The sequence below is a fragment of the Neoarius graeffei genome, chromosome 21 (genome assembly GCF_027579695.1).
Source record: "Neoarius graeffei isolate fNeoGra1 chromosome 21, fNeoGra1.pri, whole genome shotgun sequence".
In the NCBI taxonomy this organism is placed as follows: domain Eukaryota; kingdom Metazoa; phylum Chordata; class Actinopteri; order Siluriformes; family Ariidae; genus Neoarius; species Neoarius graeffei.
Genome location: NC_083589.1, coordinates 22,959,889 through 22,979,167, shown reverse-complemented (window position 1 = coordinate 22,979,167; position 19,279 = coordinate 22,959,889). Strand labels below are relative to the sequence as shown.

Below are 19,279 nucleotides of genomic sequence, written 5' to 3'. Positions count from 1 at the left end.
TCTCAGCGCACCGTGTACTCTGTGTCCAATTCTGTGCTTTGTCACCATTGTGGGAGTAATGTCTCTTGCCAAAGAAGCTGTGGAAGGTATTTCGCGGGGACGCATGCCCCCGCCCCCCTTGGCCGCTGGCGCGAGGGCCCGTCGAGGCCGCTTGCGGCTTTAATATAAAATTTTACTTTAACAGTAACTTTTATATATATATATATATATATATATATATATATATATATATATTAACAGTAATGTTTACACACAGTGGTGCTTGAAAGTTTGTGAACCCTTTAGAATTTTCTATATTTCTGCATAAATATGACCTAAAATATCATCAGATTTTCACACAAGTCCTAAAAGTAGATAAAGAGAACCCACTTAAACAAATGAGACAAAAATATTATACCTGGTCATTTATTTATTGAGGAAAATAATCCAATATTCTGCACTCCCCAATGCTGGAGAATGGGGAGTGCAGTATTTAGTGTGTTGTATTGTTCAGGAACCTGATAGCCTGTGGATAGAAACTGTTTATGAGTCTTGTAGTCCTTGACTTGACACTCCGGTAGCATCTCCCTGACGGCAGGAGTGTAAAGAGACTACAAGATTGTGGGTTGTGTTGTGGGTGTGTGTTAATAATGTTATGGACCCTCCTGATGACCCTGGTGTTGTAAATGCCCTGTAGTGATGGGAATTCTGTTCCAGAGATGGACCGGGCAGTCTTTATCACCTGCTGGAGAGCCTTCCTTTTCTGAGCAGTGCAGTTTCCATACAACACTGTGATGGAGCTGGTGAGGACACTCTTGACTGTGCATCTGTAGAAGTTGCTGAGGATTTTGGTTGACATACCAAACTTCCTCAGCCTTCTCAAGAAATGCAGTCTCTGCTGTGACTTCTTCAGAAGCTGCTGAGTGTTGTGAGACCAGGTGAGGTCCTCAATGATGTGAGTGCTGAGGAACTTAAAAGTTCTTACCCTCTCCACCTCTGTTTCCCCAATGTATATTGGGGCATGCTGCTCCCTCCTCCTCCTAGGATCAATAATCATCTCCTTGGTTTTATCTGTATTTAAGGAGAGATTATTTTCCTGCCACCACTCCTATATGCTGTCTCCTCTCCATCGGTCATCACACCATTGACTGTGGTGTCGTCCGCAAACTTTATAATGCTGGTATTGGACTCAGAGGCCACACAGTCATAGGTGAAGAGGGTGTACAGCAGAGGGCTCAGTACGCAACCCTGGGGGGGTCCCTGTGCTCACAGTTCTGATGCCTGATGTCTGGTTTCCTCTGACTGACTGGGGTCTGTTTGACAGAAAGTTCAGCACCCAGTTGCAGAGGGAAGGTGACACTCCAAGGGTGCGGAGCTTTTCAGACAGTCTGTGTGGTACGACTGTGTTAAATGCTGAGCTGTAGTCTATGAATAGCATTCCAACATATGTGTCCTTGTTCTCTAAGTGAGTGAGGGCTGTATGGATGGCAATATTAACAGCATCATCAGTGGACCGGTTCTGTCTATATGCAAACTGTAAGGGGTCCAAGGTGGGTGGTATAGTCCTTTTTATGTATGTGGAGAGCTGCGTGTTTTGCATAACTGTTGGAGAAGTTACGGTCAGGCTTACGTGACAAGCCCACTTTTCACAATTTAATCTGTCTTATACTCCCTTTTTCTTTTTTTTTGGCAAAATAGACCTGAGATTTTCTCCCCTGCTGTGTTTGTTTTGATCCAAAACTACGATTGCCATGTGCATTGCTCTGCTTCCACCTCTTCATTTAAATATTCTGACAGAAATTTTCAGTCAATTTTTTTGATAATTTTTTACCTAACCTACAGAGGTAAGGGTGGAATTAACTAAAAGCTTCTGTTTTACTTCTTGTGAAAATAAAATGTATCATTGTGTGGTTCTGCAAAAACTCAAAAATACCTAATTTGTTGGGTAATCATGTCACTTTAAGGAATCAATATCAATGTTGAACAAATATCCTTTTATTTTAACACCTCAAAGTATATCACTTATTAACTTGGTTTGTACAAGGAATATTATATTCATCTACAAGAAAAATAAAAGTGCACTCCTTTAACTGCAGACTTAAGTTGTTCAAAACATTATATATCTTGTGTATTATCATTATAGAAAACCCAATTTAGAGAATTGGCCCGTTCCTGTAGCGCTCAAGCCAGCAGTGATGGTGATGCGGAGGAGATAATTACCCTGCGATCAGAAGTCAAGAGGCTTAAAGAGGAAAATGAGGCTTTGAGAAACAGCCTATGTATTGTTGAGGGTATGTAACTATTGATAGAATTTTGATGCTATTAAAAGTACATAATATTTTGGTGTAAAAATGTGGTGTTGGTATACAGTATAAGCTATGTATACTATATAGATTTGCTTTGAGTTTATACTGGACCAGATCTAGTATCCACACTCAAAAGAGATATGAACTAATTGCTTCATTGAAACTATAAGCGTAATCAAAATCATGCCTCCATTTTTTTTTCACACAAATATTTTAATTCTTGCTGTGCACCTGGCACCAGACACAATTACAGTTTGTCTCATCTCTCATCTCATTATCTCTAGCCGCTTTATCCTGTTCTACAGGGTCGCAGGCAAGCTGGAGCCTATCCCAGCTGACTACGGGCGAAAGGCGGGGTACACCCTGGACAAGTCGCCAGGTCATCACAGGGCTGACACATAGACACAGACAACCATTCACACTCACATTCGCACCTACGGTCAATTTAGAGTCACCAGTTAACCTAACCTGCATGTCTTTGGACTGTGGGGGAAACCGGAGCACCCAGAGGAAATCCATGCGGGCACGGGGAGAACATGCAAACTCCGCACAGAAAGGCCCTCACTGGCCACGGGGCTCGAACCCGGGCTTTCTTTCTGTGAGGTGACAGCGCTAACCACTACACCACCGTGCCGCCCACCAATAAGAATATTATGTGAATTTTAATTCTTTTATTTTTATATTTCCAGGTTGATCTCGGATTTGGGGTGTCTGTAAATGCTTCGAATTTACAGTATGTGAGCAGAGTAGATTTATACCATATGTGAAACAGTTTTCCAGAACTGAGCTGGCCGATTGTAGCATAACAGGGAAGAAGTCCAATGCCTTCAAGGATCAAACTGAAAGACCCATGTTGGATGAAAACAAAGTTTCTGCTGTCATACGTACGTATAGTTTTTTTCTTTACTGACAGAAATACTATAGTTAAAAACAAGATGCAACTCTGTTGAAAAGCGCTGAGAAGTCATGTCGAATGTTTCCTAGAAACTAATTTCTTGAACGACTTTGGAGGACATGCATAATTGCATTTTTCATACAAATAAAACAAGAATGGGGCCTCGGAGGCTATGGGGGCAACCACACTGTGTTAAAGCCATCAAAAGCCTTGAGGTTGTGAGTTCAAATCCATGCAACTCAAACAAATAAACTAACCAAGTGGCAGCCCTTGGTAGCCAAGGGTTACGAACATGTACCCAGTGTTTGTGGCTTTTCAAAACTGAGTTCCACGTAATCCAACTCGATTTTCCCTCCAGTCTAAAATGAGATGGTCATCTATATATGTAGATGTTTACATGGGTTTTTGAGGGTATTGCCCACAACTTTCCTCACAAAAAGGCATGCACCAGCCTTCGTCATATAATTGAAATCTTGAGCACTAAAATGTGTGAAAAAAAGTATATAACAAATCTCTATGCCCAGAAATTGCCTAGATAATAAAATTGAATTGACCAAACAAATAAATAAATAACAAACAAAAATGTATGACGCCCTGTGATGACCTGGCGACTTGTCCAGGGTGTACCCCGCCTTTCGCCCGTAGTCAGCTGGGATAGGCTCCAGCTTGCCTGCGACCCTGTAGAAGGATAAAGCGGCTAGAGATAATGAGATGAGATGAGAAAAATGTATGACACTTACTTATAAAGCTATTCGTCATCATCTATTTTCAGACTTTGTTAAGAGACTTCATCCAGGGAGTGAAGAAAAGATTATTAAGAAAACCACTGGCGCAAAACTCAACATTTGTCAAAAACTGGAGCAAAGGAAAATACAGAACACGACTTAATTCGGAACAATTTCACTATGTTTTAATACAACCATTTCTTTCATTTTTGATCCTTTTTGTACAGTTGTTTTAAAACTTTTATGAAACATTTTCTATTTTCCTGTTGACTATAAATAAATATTAAGATTGCTTTTATCATTTTAAGTCCAATCTGCACTTTTAATTTGTGTTATTTCAATTAATTATTCTTAGTTTACTAGAACTTCATATTTTGGAATAAGCACAACTTTATTCATCACACACTTGTGAAATTTCCTCTCTGCATTTAACCCATCTGAAGCAGTGAACACAGACATGAGCAATGAGCACACATACATACCCAGAGCAGTGGGCAGCCATGCTAACAGTGCCCAGGGAGCAATCGGGAGTTAGGTGCCTTATTGCTCAAGGGCACCCCAGCCCAACCTAACTGCATGTCTTTGGACTGTGGGGGAAACCGGAGCACCCGGAGGAAACCCACACAGACACGGGGAGAACATGCAAACTCCACACAGAAAGGCCCTCACCGGCCGCTGGGTTCAAACCCAGAACCTTCTTGCTGTGAGGCGACCATGCTAACCACTACACCACTGTGCCACTGTGCAATGCTCTTTAAGTTTTCTGCACAGAACTGATATTAGCGCTAGAAAATTGCGCGGCATTCAGTTATGTACAGAAATGACTGAACAAAATGGGATTGAAAGACTCTTTGAATATGAAGCTCTAGTGATCATAACCACATAATTCCCTGTAATTGTGTGATATATACTGCAAGTGTTTACTAGTATGTGTATATCGATGTGACAAATTTTAGGGACTGATTAACAGTGCAGCTTGCATGGAAGAATGCCAAAAGAACCTGTAGCAATAGTAGCACGTTTTTATTCCATCAAAAAAGTGTCCTGTACAGTATGTATAATAATTCTTGATATTTCACTCCGATGATGTCACTCCCAGTGTTTTCCCACTGACTAGACTTATGTCAAAATAGCAAACTGGCTCAAAATTAAAATTCTTTTGTTTAACTTGCATTTCTTTTTTTTTTGTGGATGTGTCCATATAATATAAAGAACATTACACAGTGGTGCGAAGATATGAAGTTTATCTTCTCATTCTCATCTCATCTCATTATCTCTAGCCGCTTTATCCTTCTACAGGGTCACAGGCAAGCTGGAGCCTATCCCAGCTGACTACGGGCGAAAGGCGGGGTACACCCTGGACAAGTCGCCAGGTCATCACAGGGCTGACACATAGACACAGACAACCGTTCACACTCACATTCACACCTATGGTCAATTTAGAGTCACCAGTTAACCTAACCTGCATGTCTTTGGACTGTGGGGGAAACCGGAGCACCCAGAGGAAACCCACGCGGACACGGGGAGAACATGCAAACTCCACACAGAAAGGCCCTCGCCGGCCACGGGGCTCAAACCCAGAACCTTCTTGCTGTGAGGCGACAGCGCTAACCACTACACCACCGTGCCGCCAGTTTATCTTCTTGTGTTGAAAAATATTACTCCTTAACTTTGCTCACTCGTGATATATACATTCACCTCAAAGATAAACTTCATATGTTCATGCCACCATGTAATATCCATATGTTACTTCGTAGTGTTGATGTCTTCAGTGTTGTTCTGCAGTGGAGAAAATACAGAAAAACCTGCAGATGAATTAGTATGGGGTGTACAAACTTTTCACTGGTACTGTATCTCATCTCATCTCATTATCTCTAGCTGCTTTATCCTGTTCTACAGGGTCACAGGCAAGCTGGAGCCTATCCCAGCTGACTACGGGCGAAAGGCGGGGTACACCCTGGACAAGTCGCCAGGTCATCACAGGGCTGACACATAGACACAGACAACCATTCACACTCACATTCACACCTACGCTCAATTTAGAGTCACCAGTTAACCTAACCTGCATGTCTTTGGACTGTGGGGGAAACCGGAGCACCCGGAGGAAACCCACGCGGACACGGGGAGAACATGCAAACTCCACACAGAAAGGCCCTCGCCGGCCACGGGGCTCGAACCCGGACCTTCTTGCTGTGAGGCGACAGCGCTAACCACTACACCACCGTGCCGCCCCCTGGTACTGTATATTACTGAAAACTCAAACATTTGCATGAAACACATTGTTGTACAGTGCATTCATGAAGTCCTTAATAAAAGGTCCACAAGCACTCGGTTCATTTTAATGAACGTCTCTCAAAACTGGTTTAATATACAGAAATGTTGGGGGGGGGGGGCAGACTAAAAGCATCAGCTGAAGTGGATTTTTTTATCATCTTTTAGAAGATTTTTTTTACAGTACATATATGACTGTTATGATGATGATGATGATGATGATGATGATGATGATGATAAACAACCAAAATTAAAAAAAAAAAATTTATTGAAAGCCAATGCATGCAAGAGACCAGGGCTGAGTGATTTGCACAAATATATATTTATTATTATTATTATTATTATTATTATTATTATTAATATATAAAACTCAATGTCAGATATGATCCTGTACACCATGTTACATCTGCTGCTCTGTGAATTAAAACTGAAATAACGTGCACCATATCAGTTTGCCGTGGCACTGTGTCTCACTGTAAACCGGTTTCACGTTGCATCACCCATCCGTAGAGAAACTATAACTCCTTCATCATGAATACAGTCGTAATCTGCTGGCATACGATCAACTAAATGCCAAGACAAGATTATTAAAGTCCTAAGGTAAAAATACAGAGCTCAGTTCCGTGCTACAAAGAGGATGAGTTTACAGATTTATTTCAGTGTGTCTTTCCCCTAAAAACATAAACCATCAGCTTGAATCACAGGTCTTTCATTCTCATCAATGCACTGGGTTCAGAAGTTTGAGTGCAGTAGTGTCAACGTGGGGATTCTCTTCAATCTATGTACTCATTTACACATTTTAAAATACCTACACACACACACACACATTACAAATTGTGCAAATCAATCAATCAATTCCAAAATACATTCCTTCGATGCTTTCTCACTCACCGCGTTACTGACTTTTGTCTTTCAGAACTCATGTGATCATGACACTCTAAACTGAAATACATACAGTAAAAGGACAGAGTTACACACACACACACACACACACACACACACACACACACACACACAAAAAAAAAAAAAAAAAGCAGTGAGAGGAAGCAAAGGAAGTGAAAATCGTGTGAAATGTGTCCATTTTGAAGTGTGGCTAATGGTGCTCATGTCTGAGTCGTTGTGCTTCAGGATGACGATCTTACTCAAGCGTTGCTCTTAAATGCTTACAGATTAAATAAAGTAAGAAAAATACTAATAATGTACATGAAGATAGAACAGGTCGGTAGCCTGTTGCACAAAAATCAGTGTCAATGCTCAGAAGGTCAGATATAACAATGTGCATTAATAAAAATAAAAAATAAAAAAGGCAGTGAAAAGCATCTGAGTAGCTTGAAATGTTGACAGGATCTGGTTTATTTCAGCTCAGGAATAAACTGGGACCAGCTGAGGTTAGCAAGTTCCAGATCTTCATCCTCCAGACCCGAGAAGCTGATGTCCACTAAGGTTTTACTCAGGCTGTCGTTCATGGTGTCCAGTACGAGGCCCTCGGTGAGTGAGCTGTTAGGAGAGCCAGTCTGCAGCTCGTGGGAACAGGAAGTGAGCAGCTTACTGGGTGAACTGAACAGAGGCAGCTCTTCGAAGGGCGTGCTGCTGAAGCTCAAACCGCTGTGCTCATGCTGCTGAGGTGTACGGATCGGGCTGAAATCCAGCACGCTGCGGCTCCCTCTGCCCAGCAGCATGACCCTCCATGGCTCCAGCGCCCTGCTGGGTGTGGATGAAGCTGGGTGGCTCCCTTTAATGGGCATTTTAGAGGTTTCATTTTCCAGCTGCAGGTCACACCAGGGTTCTGCTTCAATCTCCACTTCCTGGAAGACAGACATATCTGAGGCCACACCAGAGTTGAAGAAAGTGCTGTCTGGGAAGAGCAGGACGGGCTCCTCGGTGGAAAGTGGGATGAGACACTGCTTACGACGCGAGCTGCTCATTTCCTTCCGCTTGCTGCTGCAGGATTCTCCACTGATGGGGACGCACGTGCTCTCTTCCTTCACTTCAGGGACTGGGGTAGACATCACGACAGAGCTCGACTCACTCTTCAGGACCTTTTGGAAAAAATACCAAAGCAGCTGAGTTACTGCTCTTAGGTTTGCTATCAGTTTCCATCTGAGCAGAATTTACCTTGGGAGCGATGCAAAGCCTCTTGCATCCCGTTCTGGAGGCACTGGTACTCTGCTGAGGGGCAGACAGAGAGAACACTGCTGCTGTGGAGGGCAGAAGGAGCGAAGGAGTCAGAGGAAGCTGAATGGGCATGAAGTACGAGTCCGTCCGAGGCAGGAGAGGCTTCATGTTCCTCTCTGGAGACAAAAAATTTTAAAAATTATTTGAAAAATCTAAAAACCTGTCTTCATGTATATCTGTTCTCACGATATCTCACTGCAAGTCATTTTCAAGGGTGTCAACTGTTATTTAAAGGGATAATGGACAGCGAGATGTACAGTATCGTGAAATAATTCCGACAGGGTGATTGATATGAAACAGAGGGATCTTGAACCACCCTGAAGAGGATTTAGAACCAGCTTGCTGTACAATGTCTTGCAAAAGTATTCATCCCCCTTGGTGTTTGTCCTGTTTTGTCGCATTACGAGCTGAAATCAAAATGGATTTTTGGAGGGTTAGCACCATTAGATTTACACAACATGCCTACCACTTTAAAGGTGAATTTTATTTTTTTTAAATTGTGACACAAATAATAATTAAGATGAAAAAACAGAAATCTGAAGTGTGCATAGGTATTCACCCCCCAAAGTCAATACTTCATAGAGCTGCAATTACAGCTGCAAGTCTCTTGGGGTATGTCTCGATTAGCTTAGCACATCTAGCCACTGGGATTTTTGCCCATTCCTCAAGGCAAAACTGCTCCAACTCCTTCATGTTAGATGGGTTGCGTTGGTGTACAGCAATCTTCAAGTTATGCCACAGATTCTCAGTTGGATTGAGGTCTGGGCTTTGATTAGGCCATTCCAAGACATTTAAATGTTTCCCTTTAAACCACTCCAGTGTAGCTTTAAGCAGTATCTTTAGGGTCATTGTCCTGCTGGAATGTGAACCTTCATCCCAGTCTCAAACCTCTGGCCGACTCAAACAGGTTTTCCTCCAGAATTGCCCTGTATTTAGTGCCATCCATCTTTCCTTCAGTCCTGACCAGCTTTCCTGTCCCTGCCGATGAAAAACATCCCCACAGCATGATGCTGCCACCACCATGCTTCACTGTAGGAATGGTGTTTTCAGGGTGTTGGGTTTGTGCCACACATGGCATTTCCCATGATGATCAAAAAGCTCAATTTTAGTCTCATTTGACCAGAGAATCTTCTTCCATGTGTTTGGGGAGTCTGCCACATGCTGCTGGGCAAACTCCAAACACGTTTTCTTAAGCAATGGCTTTTTTCTGGCCACTCTTCCATAAAGCCCCACTCTGTGGAGTGTATGGCTTAAAGTGGTCCTATGGACAGATACTCCCATCTCCGCTGTGGATCTTTGCAGCTCCTTCAGTGTTCTCTTTGGTGTCTTTGTTGTATCTCTGATTAATGCCCTCTTTGCCTGGTCTGTGATTTTTGGTGGGCGGCCTTCTTTGTCAGGTTTGTAGTGGTGCCATATTCTTTCCATTTTGCTATAATGGATTTAATGGTGCTCCCTGGGATATTCAAAGTTTGGGATATTTTTATAACCCAGCCCTGATCTATACTTCTCCACAATTTTGTCTCTGACCTGTTTGGAGGCTCCTTGGTTCTCATGTTGCTTGCTTAGTAGTGTTGCAGAGTCGGGGTCCTTTCCAGATTTATACAGACATCATGTGACAGATCATGTGACACTTTGCACACAGGTGGATCAGTGAATTGGTTGGACCGGCTCTTATTTAGGGGTTTTGTACGAAAGGGGGTGAATACCTATGCACATTCCAGATTTCTGTTTTTTCATCCTAATTATTGTTTGTGTCACAATAAAACAACACTTTTCACCTTTAACGTGGTCAGCATGTTGTGTAAATCAAATGGTGCTAACCCTCCAAATATCCATTTTAATTCCAGCTCGTAATGTGACAAAACAGGACAAACACCAAGGGGGATGAATACTTTTGCAAGACACTGTACATTATCCCGCTCAATACACAGCTATGTGTTATTATGGGCAAACCTGTATTGTACTGGATCGCTTGTGGTCCAAGTTGCTTGTTGACCTACCTGTAGTGCAAGGTGTAGCTTTCTTAGGATCAGGCAGAACTTGCTTCTGTTGCTGCAGAGACATAAAACTTATCAGTTTCCCAACTCTAGAAGGCACATGTGCAGTTTTCTTTGACAGAACACACATTCAGCCTGAACTACAAGTGAAGAGGATGCTGAGAAAATTTATCAAAACACAAGACAAGGAATAGTGTAGACATGAATGTGCTTCCTGTTTTCTTCCTGCCTCAAGTCCTGGAATAAAACGAGTGTGATCTGTTGGAGACGATGATGAGTCGTGTATCCTCACTGTCTGACTGCAGTGTGAGGAGGTATGGACTGAGAGAAGTTTAAAAAAAAAAGTCTTACTTGTTGGTAACAGACTTGCATGGTTTGTGGGTAAGCGGGGGCCCCGGGATCAATCGCAGGCTGGCCGGGAAACAAAAGGCGTGGCCACATTGGGAAAGAAAAATTGAGATCAGAAAAGGCCTTTTTAGATGTGAAGTGGTTTTTAGATGCTGAGAAGATTCTTACCTTGTACACCTGGTCTAAAGTGAGACAGCGGTTTGCCTCAGGCTTAATGGTCCAGTAGGAGATCTTGCCGTCTGATGTGCTCTCTCGGATGAACATATCGTGCAAGGAGAGGTTATGACGAATAGAGTTCTAATGAAGGACATATCAAATCAAAAACATGCAAACAGTACACCGTAAAGATTGTTATGATCCAACCTGGATCCATTACCTTCCAACCCGGTTTAGCTACATTTCGGAAGTAGGGGAAATGGTCCTCTATCCAGTTATAGATATCCTTCAGGGTCATTTTCTTATTCGTCTTGCTGTTGATCGCAAACTGGATCATGGCCGTGTAGGAATAAGGTGGTCTTTTAAACAAAGGGCCCTTAACTGCACTCACCTCTCCGTCTGCGTGCTGTGGCTAAAGGAGAACACAGGAACTCGAAACGGAGAGCTCGACACTGCTTAGAGGTGACTATCATCATTATGCTGATGATTCATAAATAAATATCTACAACATACTTTAAAGGGATCTTCCAGCGGATTTATTCTCAAACTTATTTGAAATAAAAGTAGTCACAGATTTCAAAAATCAAACTTTCATTTTCGGAGACTAAATAACAAATTGTCTTTAAAATGCCAGATGGGCTTCCTACGGTAGTGATGTATGCGATGACGTCAGGTAGCGGTCACTTGGAGCAACTCAGCTGTTTATATTCTCTTGTTACATTGTAGTTTTGCTAGTTTTACAAATATTTTAACAAATTTATCAGTTCTTAAATAACTATGACTCATTGTGTAGCATATACATGCTACAGTGATGCTAAAAAGAAAGCAAAAGCTGGAACTCTACTGCATTTCCGCGGAGAAAATACAAAGTGTGCTTGATCAGCTGGAAGAAAGGGTCACCAACAGAAACTGGATCAGACATGAGACCTCATGTCTCATGTGTGCATGTGTGTGTGTGTGGCTGCACACTCTAAAATCTCGGTTTAAAATGGCTCAACTCGCAGCGTGGTATGACAATTCGTGCTCTAAAATCTTTTTTTTTTTTTATACATGATCTACAGCTGGTGCTGTGGAGATTAACAGAGAGAGTGTGTGGCACGGTTTAAAACAGAGATTTTAGAGCATGAAGTGTCATGTCATGCTGCAAGTTGAGCCATTTTAAACCGAGATTTTAGAGCACGCAGCCACACACACAGCCACACACACAGGTCAGCTGTACCAGAGGATCACCAGCAGAAACTGGATCAGATATGAAACCTCATCTCATCTCATCTCATCTCATTATCTCTAGCCGCTTTATCCTGTTCTACAGGGTCGCAGGCAAGCTGGAGCCTATCTCAGCTGACTACGGGCGAAAGGCGGGGTACACCCTGGACAAGTCGCCAGGTCATCACAGGACCGACACATAGACACAGACAACCATTCACACTCACATTCACACCTACGGTTAATTTAGAGTCACCAGTTAACCTAACCTGCATGTCTTTGGACTGTGGGGGAAACCGGAGCACCCGGAGGAAACCCACACGGACACGGGGAGAACATGCAAACTCCACACAGAAAGGCCCTCGCCGGCCACGGGGCTCGAACCCGGACCTTCTTGCTGTGAGGCGACAGCGCTAACCACTACACCGCCGTGCCGCCCAGATATGAAACCTCACGCTGCAAAATCTTTTTTGCATGACCTATAGATAGTCTGTGTTGCAAAGTGTGTGTAGCATGTGTGCGGCTGCGTGCTCTAAAATCTCGGTTTAAAATGGCTCAACTCGCAGCCTGTCATGAAACTTCTCTCTGTTAATCTTCCCAGCACCAGCTGTAGATCATGTACAAAAAGATTTTAGAGCACGAAGTGTCATGTCATGCTGCGAGCTGAGCCATTTTAAACTGTGATTTTAGAGCATGCAGCCACACACACGCGCGCGAGACGTGAGGTCTCATGTCTGATCCAGTTTCTGTCAGTGACCCTCTGTTCCAGCTGATCAAGCACACTTTGCATTTTCTCTGCAGAAATGCAGTCTAGTTCTAGCTTGTACTTTCTTTTTAGCATCATTGTGGTATTCATACACTACACAAGGAGGCATACTTATTTAAAAACTGATAAATTCAGTAAAATACTTGTAAAATTAGCAAAACTATTGTACTTTTCACTCCACTACATTTCTGTCAAGGTCCTCGTTACTCGTTACTATTAGGGTGTTCACACGGCACATATTTGCATCGATGCTGCACCGATGTATTTTGTTGCGATATATCTTACACCGGTGTAAATTTTGCGCAGCGTTCACACGTCACAACCCTGCTTACTAGAGAGAAGCGTGTCAGCACCGGTGCAGCCCCACTTGCGGTCACACGGCAGTTTCTGCGACCGTGTTATAGTAGCAAAAACTTTATTACTATCATTTCCTTTGATAGTAATAAAGTTTTGATATTTCCTTTTATTACTATCATTTCCTATCATTATTACTATCATTTCCGATAGTAATAATGCGGAAATGAAATATGCGCATGCGTGAAAATGTACTTCTTTTTCCCGGTTGTCATGGCATCACCAAGCGCCGGGAAAACAACGTGGATGAAGACACCAGTGTTGCCAGATATTGCTGACGTTTTCCATCCCAAAATATGTTCAAATCCGCCAAAATGCACTTAAAACCGCCAAATCTGGCAACACTGGAAGACACGCAGTTCTGTTGTTGTTGATATTCGCCATTTTGGAAGCGCAAAATACCAGGATGCAAATTATGCAATACCCGTATGTAATCAACTCTCCTCACGCGTAGCGAGTCTACCCCTGTAGCGTTCAGACGTCCCATTTTATATCGGTGCTGCCCCGCAAACTAGCATTTACTCCGGAGTAAATTTCTTAAACCACCTCCCGAGCAGGGTTAGATTTGCACCGGTTTAAGCAGCTTTCAGGGGCTACACCGCTATAACTTTGTACCGTGTGAACGCTCTATATGATGTAAACAGACAATATAAACAGCTGAGTTGCTCCAAGCGACCACTACCTGACATCATTGCATACAAGCGACCACTACCTGACATCATTGCATACAAGCGACCACTACCTGACATCATTGCACACATCAAGCCCATCTGGCATTTTAAAAGTATTTTTCTCGAATACTATTTAGACTCTGAAAATGCACGTTTGATTTTTGAAATCTGCGACTACTTTTACTTAAAATAAGTTTGAGAATAAATCTGCTGGAGGATCCCTTTAAGAAAAGATACATGACTCTAGACCTCTGGTGGAATGATGTATTGAGAAGATTCAAAGGTTTGTAGCAAGAACAGTAAATAAGCATTACCTCTTGGAGCGGTACACAGCCCTCTACATTCTCTTTGTTGGAATCATTCTTTGCCAGCTGAGCACCAGCGGCGTGTGTGTTCATTCTCCCCAACCACTGGATGTTTGTCGGGCTGTTATCTAACACACTGCAGTCTTCTTCATTTTTCACTGATGATAACACATGGCAGAATGAACAGTTGAATACGGGCGGCTATAAACATCAAGCAAAGTGATCATCTACTGTATATGATTATATATATAGCCTACATCTGCTGGTCAGGAAAGGTTTGGCATCTCCAGCTACACATGCAGCAGGTCGGAGGTTGTTTTTATGCTCTGATGTGGCACGGCCAAGTGCTTCGACAACATCTTTCGATCCATTGCTTCCGCTCAGCAAGATAAACTTGTTTGGCCCCTGTGGGCCATGTTCCTTCCCTTTGGCAGTTAGCACATTGATGACACTCTGAAGATCGGCAGTTTTTGGGATCACCACGACTTGCGTGTCCGGCATTGTAGGATGGTCCATGATGCAAATGCCACCTGGAAAGGACTGCACTCCTGGCGCCATCGCAGATTTGCTCTGTGGCTTGTCAGCTTCGTTTCTCTGAAATGGAAGTTTCCTCCTCTTGAGGATTATGGGTCTCCTGGGACTCTTCCTCATCATGTTCATAGCAGACTGGATACCTGGATAACAAATATATACATAGAGGATATTACAAGGTTGCACAAAGATATGAAGTTTATCTTTGAGTGGTGAATGGATACATCACGAGTGAGCAAAGTGAATGAGCGAAAATATTTTTCAACACAAGAAGATGAAGTTCATATCTTCACGCCACCATCTAATGTTCTTTATATTATATGGACACATCGACAAAAATATACGCAAGTTAATCAAAAGAATTTTAACTTTGAACCAGTTCACCATTTTAGCAACACGCATCTAGTCCGCAGGAAAACACTGGGAGTGACGTCATCGGAGTGAAACATCAGCAATTATTATACATACAGGTCACTTTTTCAATGGAATAAAAACATGTGTTCTATTCCCTTCTAGTGGGTTTCATTCTTTTGCTTTGATAGCATGTAATATTATTAGCATATCGCTTATCCTATGTGTATTACGTCACTCTACCCAATGTAGAATGAGTGTTGAATATGGTTTACAATATTGCTTGGTTATCAAGACAGCATGATGTCACACGTTGGAGCGGATGCGAATATTCTATGAGAAAGTTTTCTGCTGCGCATGCACACAAGCATTTCTGTGTTTGCCAGGAAAGAGAAAGATGCATTGAACACCCGAAAGGCTCCCAAAACTGAATTAGATATTCTTCACACATATTTACAAGAGAAAAACATACCAATGGACATCGAAAAACTAGAAAAAGAGAGAAAGAGTGCAATAATAATCATATTGGTTGGCGTTTTTCGTGGTATATCAGATATACTCATCTTGAACTCATTCAGTATCATGCTCGCCGAATGGAATATATCTGATAGACCACTCAACACCAGCCAATATTATTAAAATATGTCACTCAGATCCGTGATGTACAGTGCTCAGCGTAAATGAGTGCACCCCCTTTGAAAAGTAACATTTTAAACAATATCTCAGTGAACACAAACAATTTCCAAAATGTTGAAAAGACAAAGTTTAATATAACATCTGTTTAATTTATAACGTGAAAGTAAGGTTAATAATATAACTTCAATTACACATTTTTCAGTTTTACTCAAATTAGGGTGGTGCAAAAATGAGTGCACCTCACAACAAAAACTACTACATCTAGTGCTTTGTATGGCCTCCATGATTTTTAATGACAGCACCAAGTCTTCTAGGCATGGAATGAACAAGTTAGTGACATTTTGCAACATCAATCTTTTTCCATTCTTCAACAATGACCTCTTTTAGTGGCTGGATGCTGGATGGAGAGTGATGCTCAACTTGTCTCTTCAGAATTCCCTATAGGTGTTCGATTGGGTTCAGATTAGGAGACATACTTGGCCACTGAATCACTTTCACCCTGTTCTTCTTCAGAAATCCAACAGTGGCCTTAGATGTGTGTTTAGGATCATTGTCATGTTGGAAAAGTGCACGACGACCAAGGGCATGGAGTGATGGTAGCATCTTCTCTTTCAGTATAGAGCGATACATCTGTGAATTCATGATGCCATCAATGAAATGCAGCTCCCCGACACCAGCAGCACTCATGCAGCCCCACAGAAGGACACTGCCACCACCATGTTTCACTGTAGGCACCATGCATTTTTCTTTGTATTCCTCACCTTTGCGACACCATACAGTTTTGAAGCCATCAGTTCCAAAAACATTTATCTTGGTCTCATCACTCCAGAGTATAGAGTCCCAGTAGTCTTCGTCTTTGTCAGCATGGGCCCTGGCAAACTCTAGGCGGGCTTTTTTGTGCCTGGGCTTTAGGAGAGGCTTCTTTCGTGGATGGCATCCATGCATGCCATTCCTCTGCAGTGTACGCCGTATTGTGTCACGGGAAATAGTCACCCCAGTTTGGCTTTCTACTTCTTTAGATGACTGCAGTGAACTTGCATGCCGATTTTCTTCAACCCTTCTCATCAGAAAACGCTCCTGTCGAGGTGTTAACTTCCGTGGACGACCTGGACGTCTCTGTGAGATGGTTGCAGTTCCATCTTTCTTAAATTTCTGTACCACTTTTGCTACAGTATTCTGACTGATAAGTAAAGCTTTGCTGATCTTCTTGTAGCCTTCACCTTTGTGGTGGAAAGGAATTATTTTCTTTGGGGAATTCTGAAGAGACAAGTTGAGCATCACTCTCCATCCAGCATCCAGTCACTAAAAGAGGTCGTTGTTGAAGAATGGAAAAAGATTGATGTTGCAAAATGTCGCCAACTTGTTCATTCCATGCCTAGAAGACTTGGTGCTGTCATTAAAAATCATGGAGGCCATACAAAGTTCTAGATGTAGTAGTTTTTGTTGTGGGGTGCACTCATTTTTGCACCACCCTAATTTGAGTAAAACTGAAAAAATGTGTAATCTAAGTTATATTATTAACCTTACTTTCACGTTATAAGTTAAACAGATGTTATATTAAACTTTGTCTTGTCAACATTTTGGAAATTGTTTGTGTTCATTGAGATATTGTTTAAAATGTTACTTTTCAAAGGGGGTGCACTCATTTACGCTCAGCACTGTATTTCATTTTTTTCAACACGAGAAGATAAACTTCATATCTTCAAGCCAACGTGTGATTTTCTTTTTATATTATATTGACACATTCACAAACAAAAAAAGTCCCCAAATGTATCAAAACAATTCGATTTCCTCGAGTCTCATATAGAGATTTATGTCACGGTTTTGGTTCTCCATGTCCCGGATGGAGCGCGGATGAAAAATATGAGTGGTGTATTTCCCAGTAAAACACTGGGGTCCATATAATATAAAGTAATAATGCACAAGTTATAACATTTAGTAGTATCTTATAAACGAAATCAGGTTCATATTCTGACGTATCAAGGGAGACTGATGCCAACTCACCTAAACTGTCATCTGATCTATCTATCTATCTATCTATCTATCTATCTATCTATCTATCTATCTATCTATCTGTCGCTCTCAAACAAACATTTAGGACTCAGTATCTCAATATATTTATCACATACCTCGATTTTTCTTGTTGAATTTTCACTCCCACCGAGTGATCAGACCGTTTTCTCCACTTAACGTACAAACCTTTTGAATGTCAACTATTTCAGTGACGTTTGAATTTTAAAACACACCGTTCGTTCAAACTGATCTCAGTCCAGTTACATTATCTATGAGCTCTAATGTACTCAACAGATTAAAATATTAGAAATAGACTGACATTAACTCCTGTTTTGTCTCAGATTGGCTGTGATTGATTGATTGATTGATTGATTGCACAATCACACTGCTTCCTGGAGTGTTAATACGGACATTTCCTCTGCACAGAGCCCCTGATCTTGTCTTCCATCACTACAGTTTGATTACAATATGAGAATTTAAACCTGCCACATTAGCTGCTATGGTTTCATATACAGTCAGTAAGACAAAGAACCTCAATAACTTCAGTTATCATACAATGACTACAACCCACTTCCTGTGACTTTCTCAGACCCATCCATCTTCTGGTGCAGTTTGTCTGATTTCTCTGTTATTTTCTCTCATTGTGTTTAACAGTGTTCAAATACCAAAATAATTCGGTGCACATTAAAGGAAGTCATGTGCACATGCTGCGTTAGCTATATAGGAACAATCAAGTGCTATAAGCCCGTTAGATCAAACCTCACCCTCGTTTATTGGTGATGATTTGTTTATTTCAGTTTGCTATGGACTGTGGGAATTCAGAGAGTGGTTCAGTGTGTGTTTATTTTTTATTTGTTTGTTTTATGTCCTACAGTAAGGTGATGGAGCAGTGTGAGAATTTTAAGGAGGATCCAATGGACACCAGCAGGTACAGTAAATGGTGAATAGCTGGAGATCTGACCTCAGCATCCGGTCCACTTTAAAACACGCCTGGATGGCTCGGCTAAAGGAAGCTAAGGAAGCCCCGCCCCCCACCTGTTCTCCATGCCATTCAGGAGGTTTCAGTCTCCTCCCTGCGGGGTGTGTGTGTGTGTGTGTGTGTGTGTTGGTCTGAGAGGAGTGTGTTTGGGCGTTTCAGTCTATCTGATGACGAAATTAGTACAAAAATTCATGTAGATATAAATATCTTATGCCAAATTATTATGGCATGCCAGAGCATTTTTAACATAGTTACTGGGAGACCAAGTTATGTTAGACTGATGCTGAAAGGTAAAACTGAAATGGGATTATGGGAGATGCTTGAATTGCTGGTCCAAATTCACAAGACTGTTTTCTTTGGATTGGAATGTTTAAGAAATACTGAAGTTGGGTTGTGAAGACTGTTCCAGTTTCCAAATTATAGAATAAATATACAGTTATTTGATACTATGTTTCACATTGAGAAATAAAATTGAAGATTTTCTTTTTTCTTATTTTTCACTGTTTCTTAAAATACATAATATTATGAAAGTTGATCAAGCAATAACTTAAACTCATAGTGTAATTTTAGTATTTTACCATACTTATGATGAAGTTATGGTAACTTGGCACTGCA

The 19,279-nt window shown here is 41.7% G+C and overlaps 1 protein-coding gene across 1 annotated transcript; it reads right to left on the bottom strand.

The window, feature by feature from the left end:
* Positions 1–7,528: 7,528 nt before the first annotated feature.
* Positions 7,529–14,814, bottom strand: LOC132870049 (forkhead box protein M1-like). Its single transcript, XM_060903591.1, has 8 exons — positions 14,412–14,814; positions 14,164–14,312; positions 11,073–11,264; positions 10,865–10,993; positions 10,700–10,759; positions 10,352–10,403; positions 8,292–8,467; positions 7,529–8,215 (listed from the first exon to the last, which is right to left on the bottom strand). The coding sequence occupies exons 1-8, from the start codon at positions 14,812–14,814 to the stop codon at positions 7,529–7,531; spliced, it is 1,848 nt and encodes a 615-aa protein (XP_060759574.1).
* Positions 14,815–19,279: the final 4,465 nt, after the last annotated feature.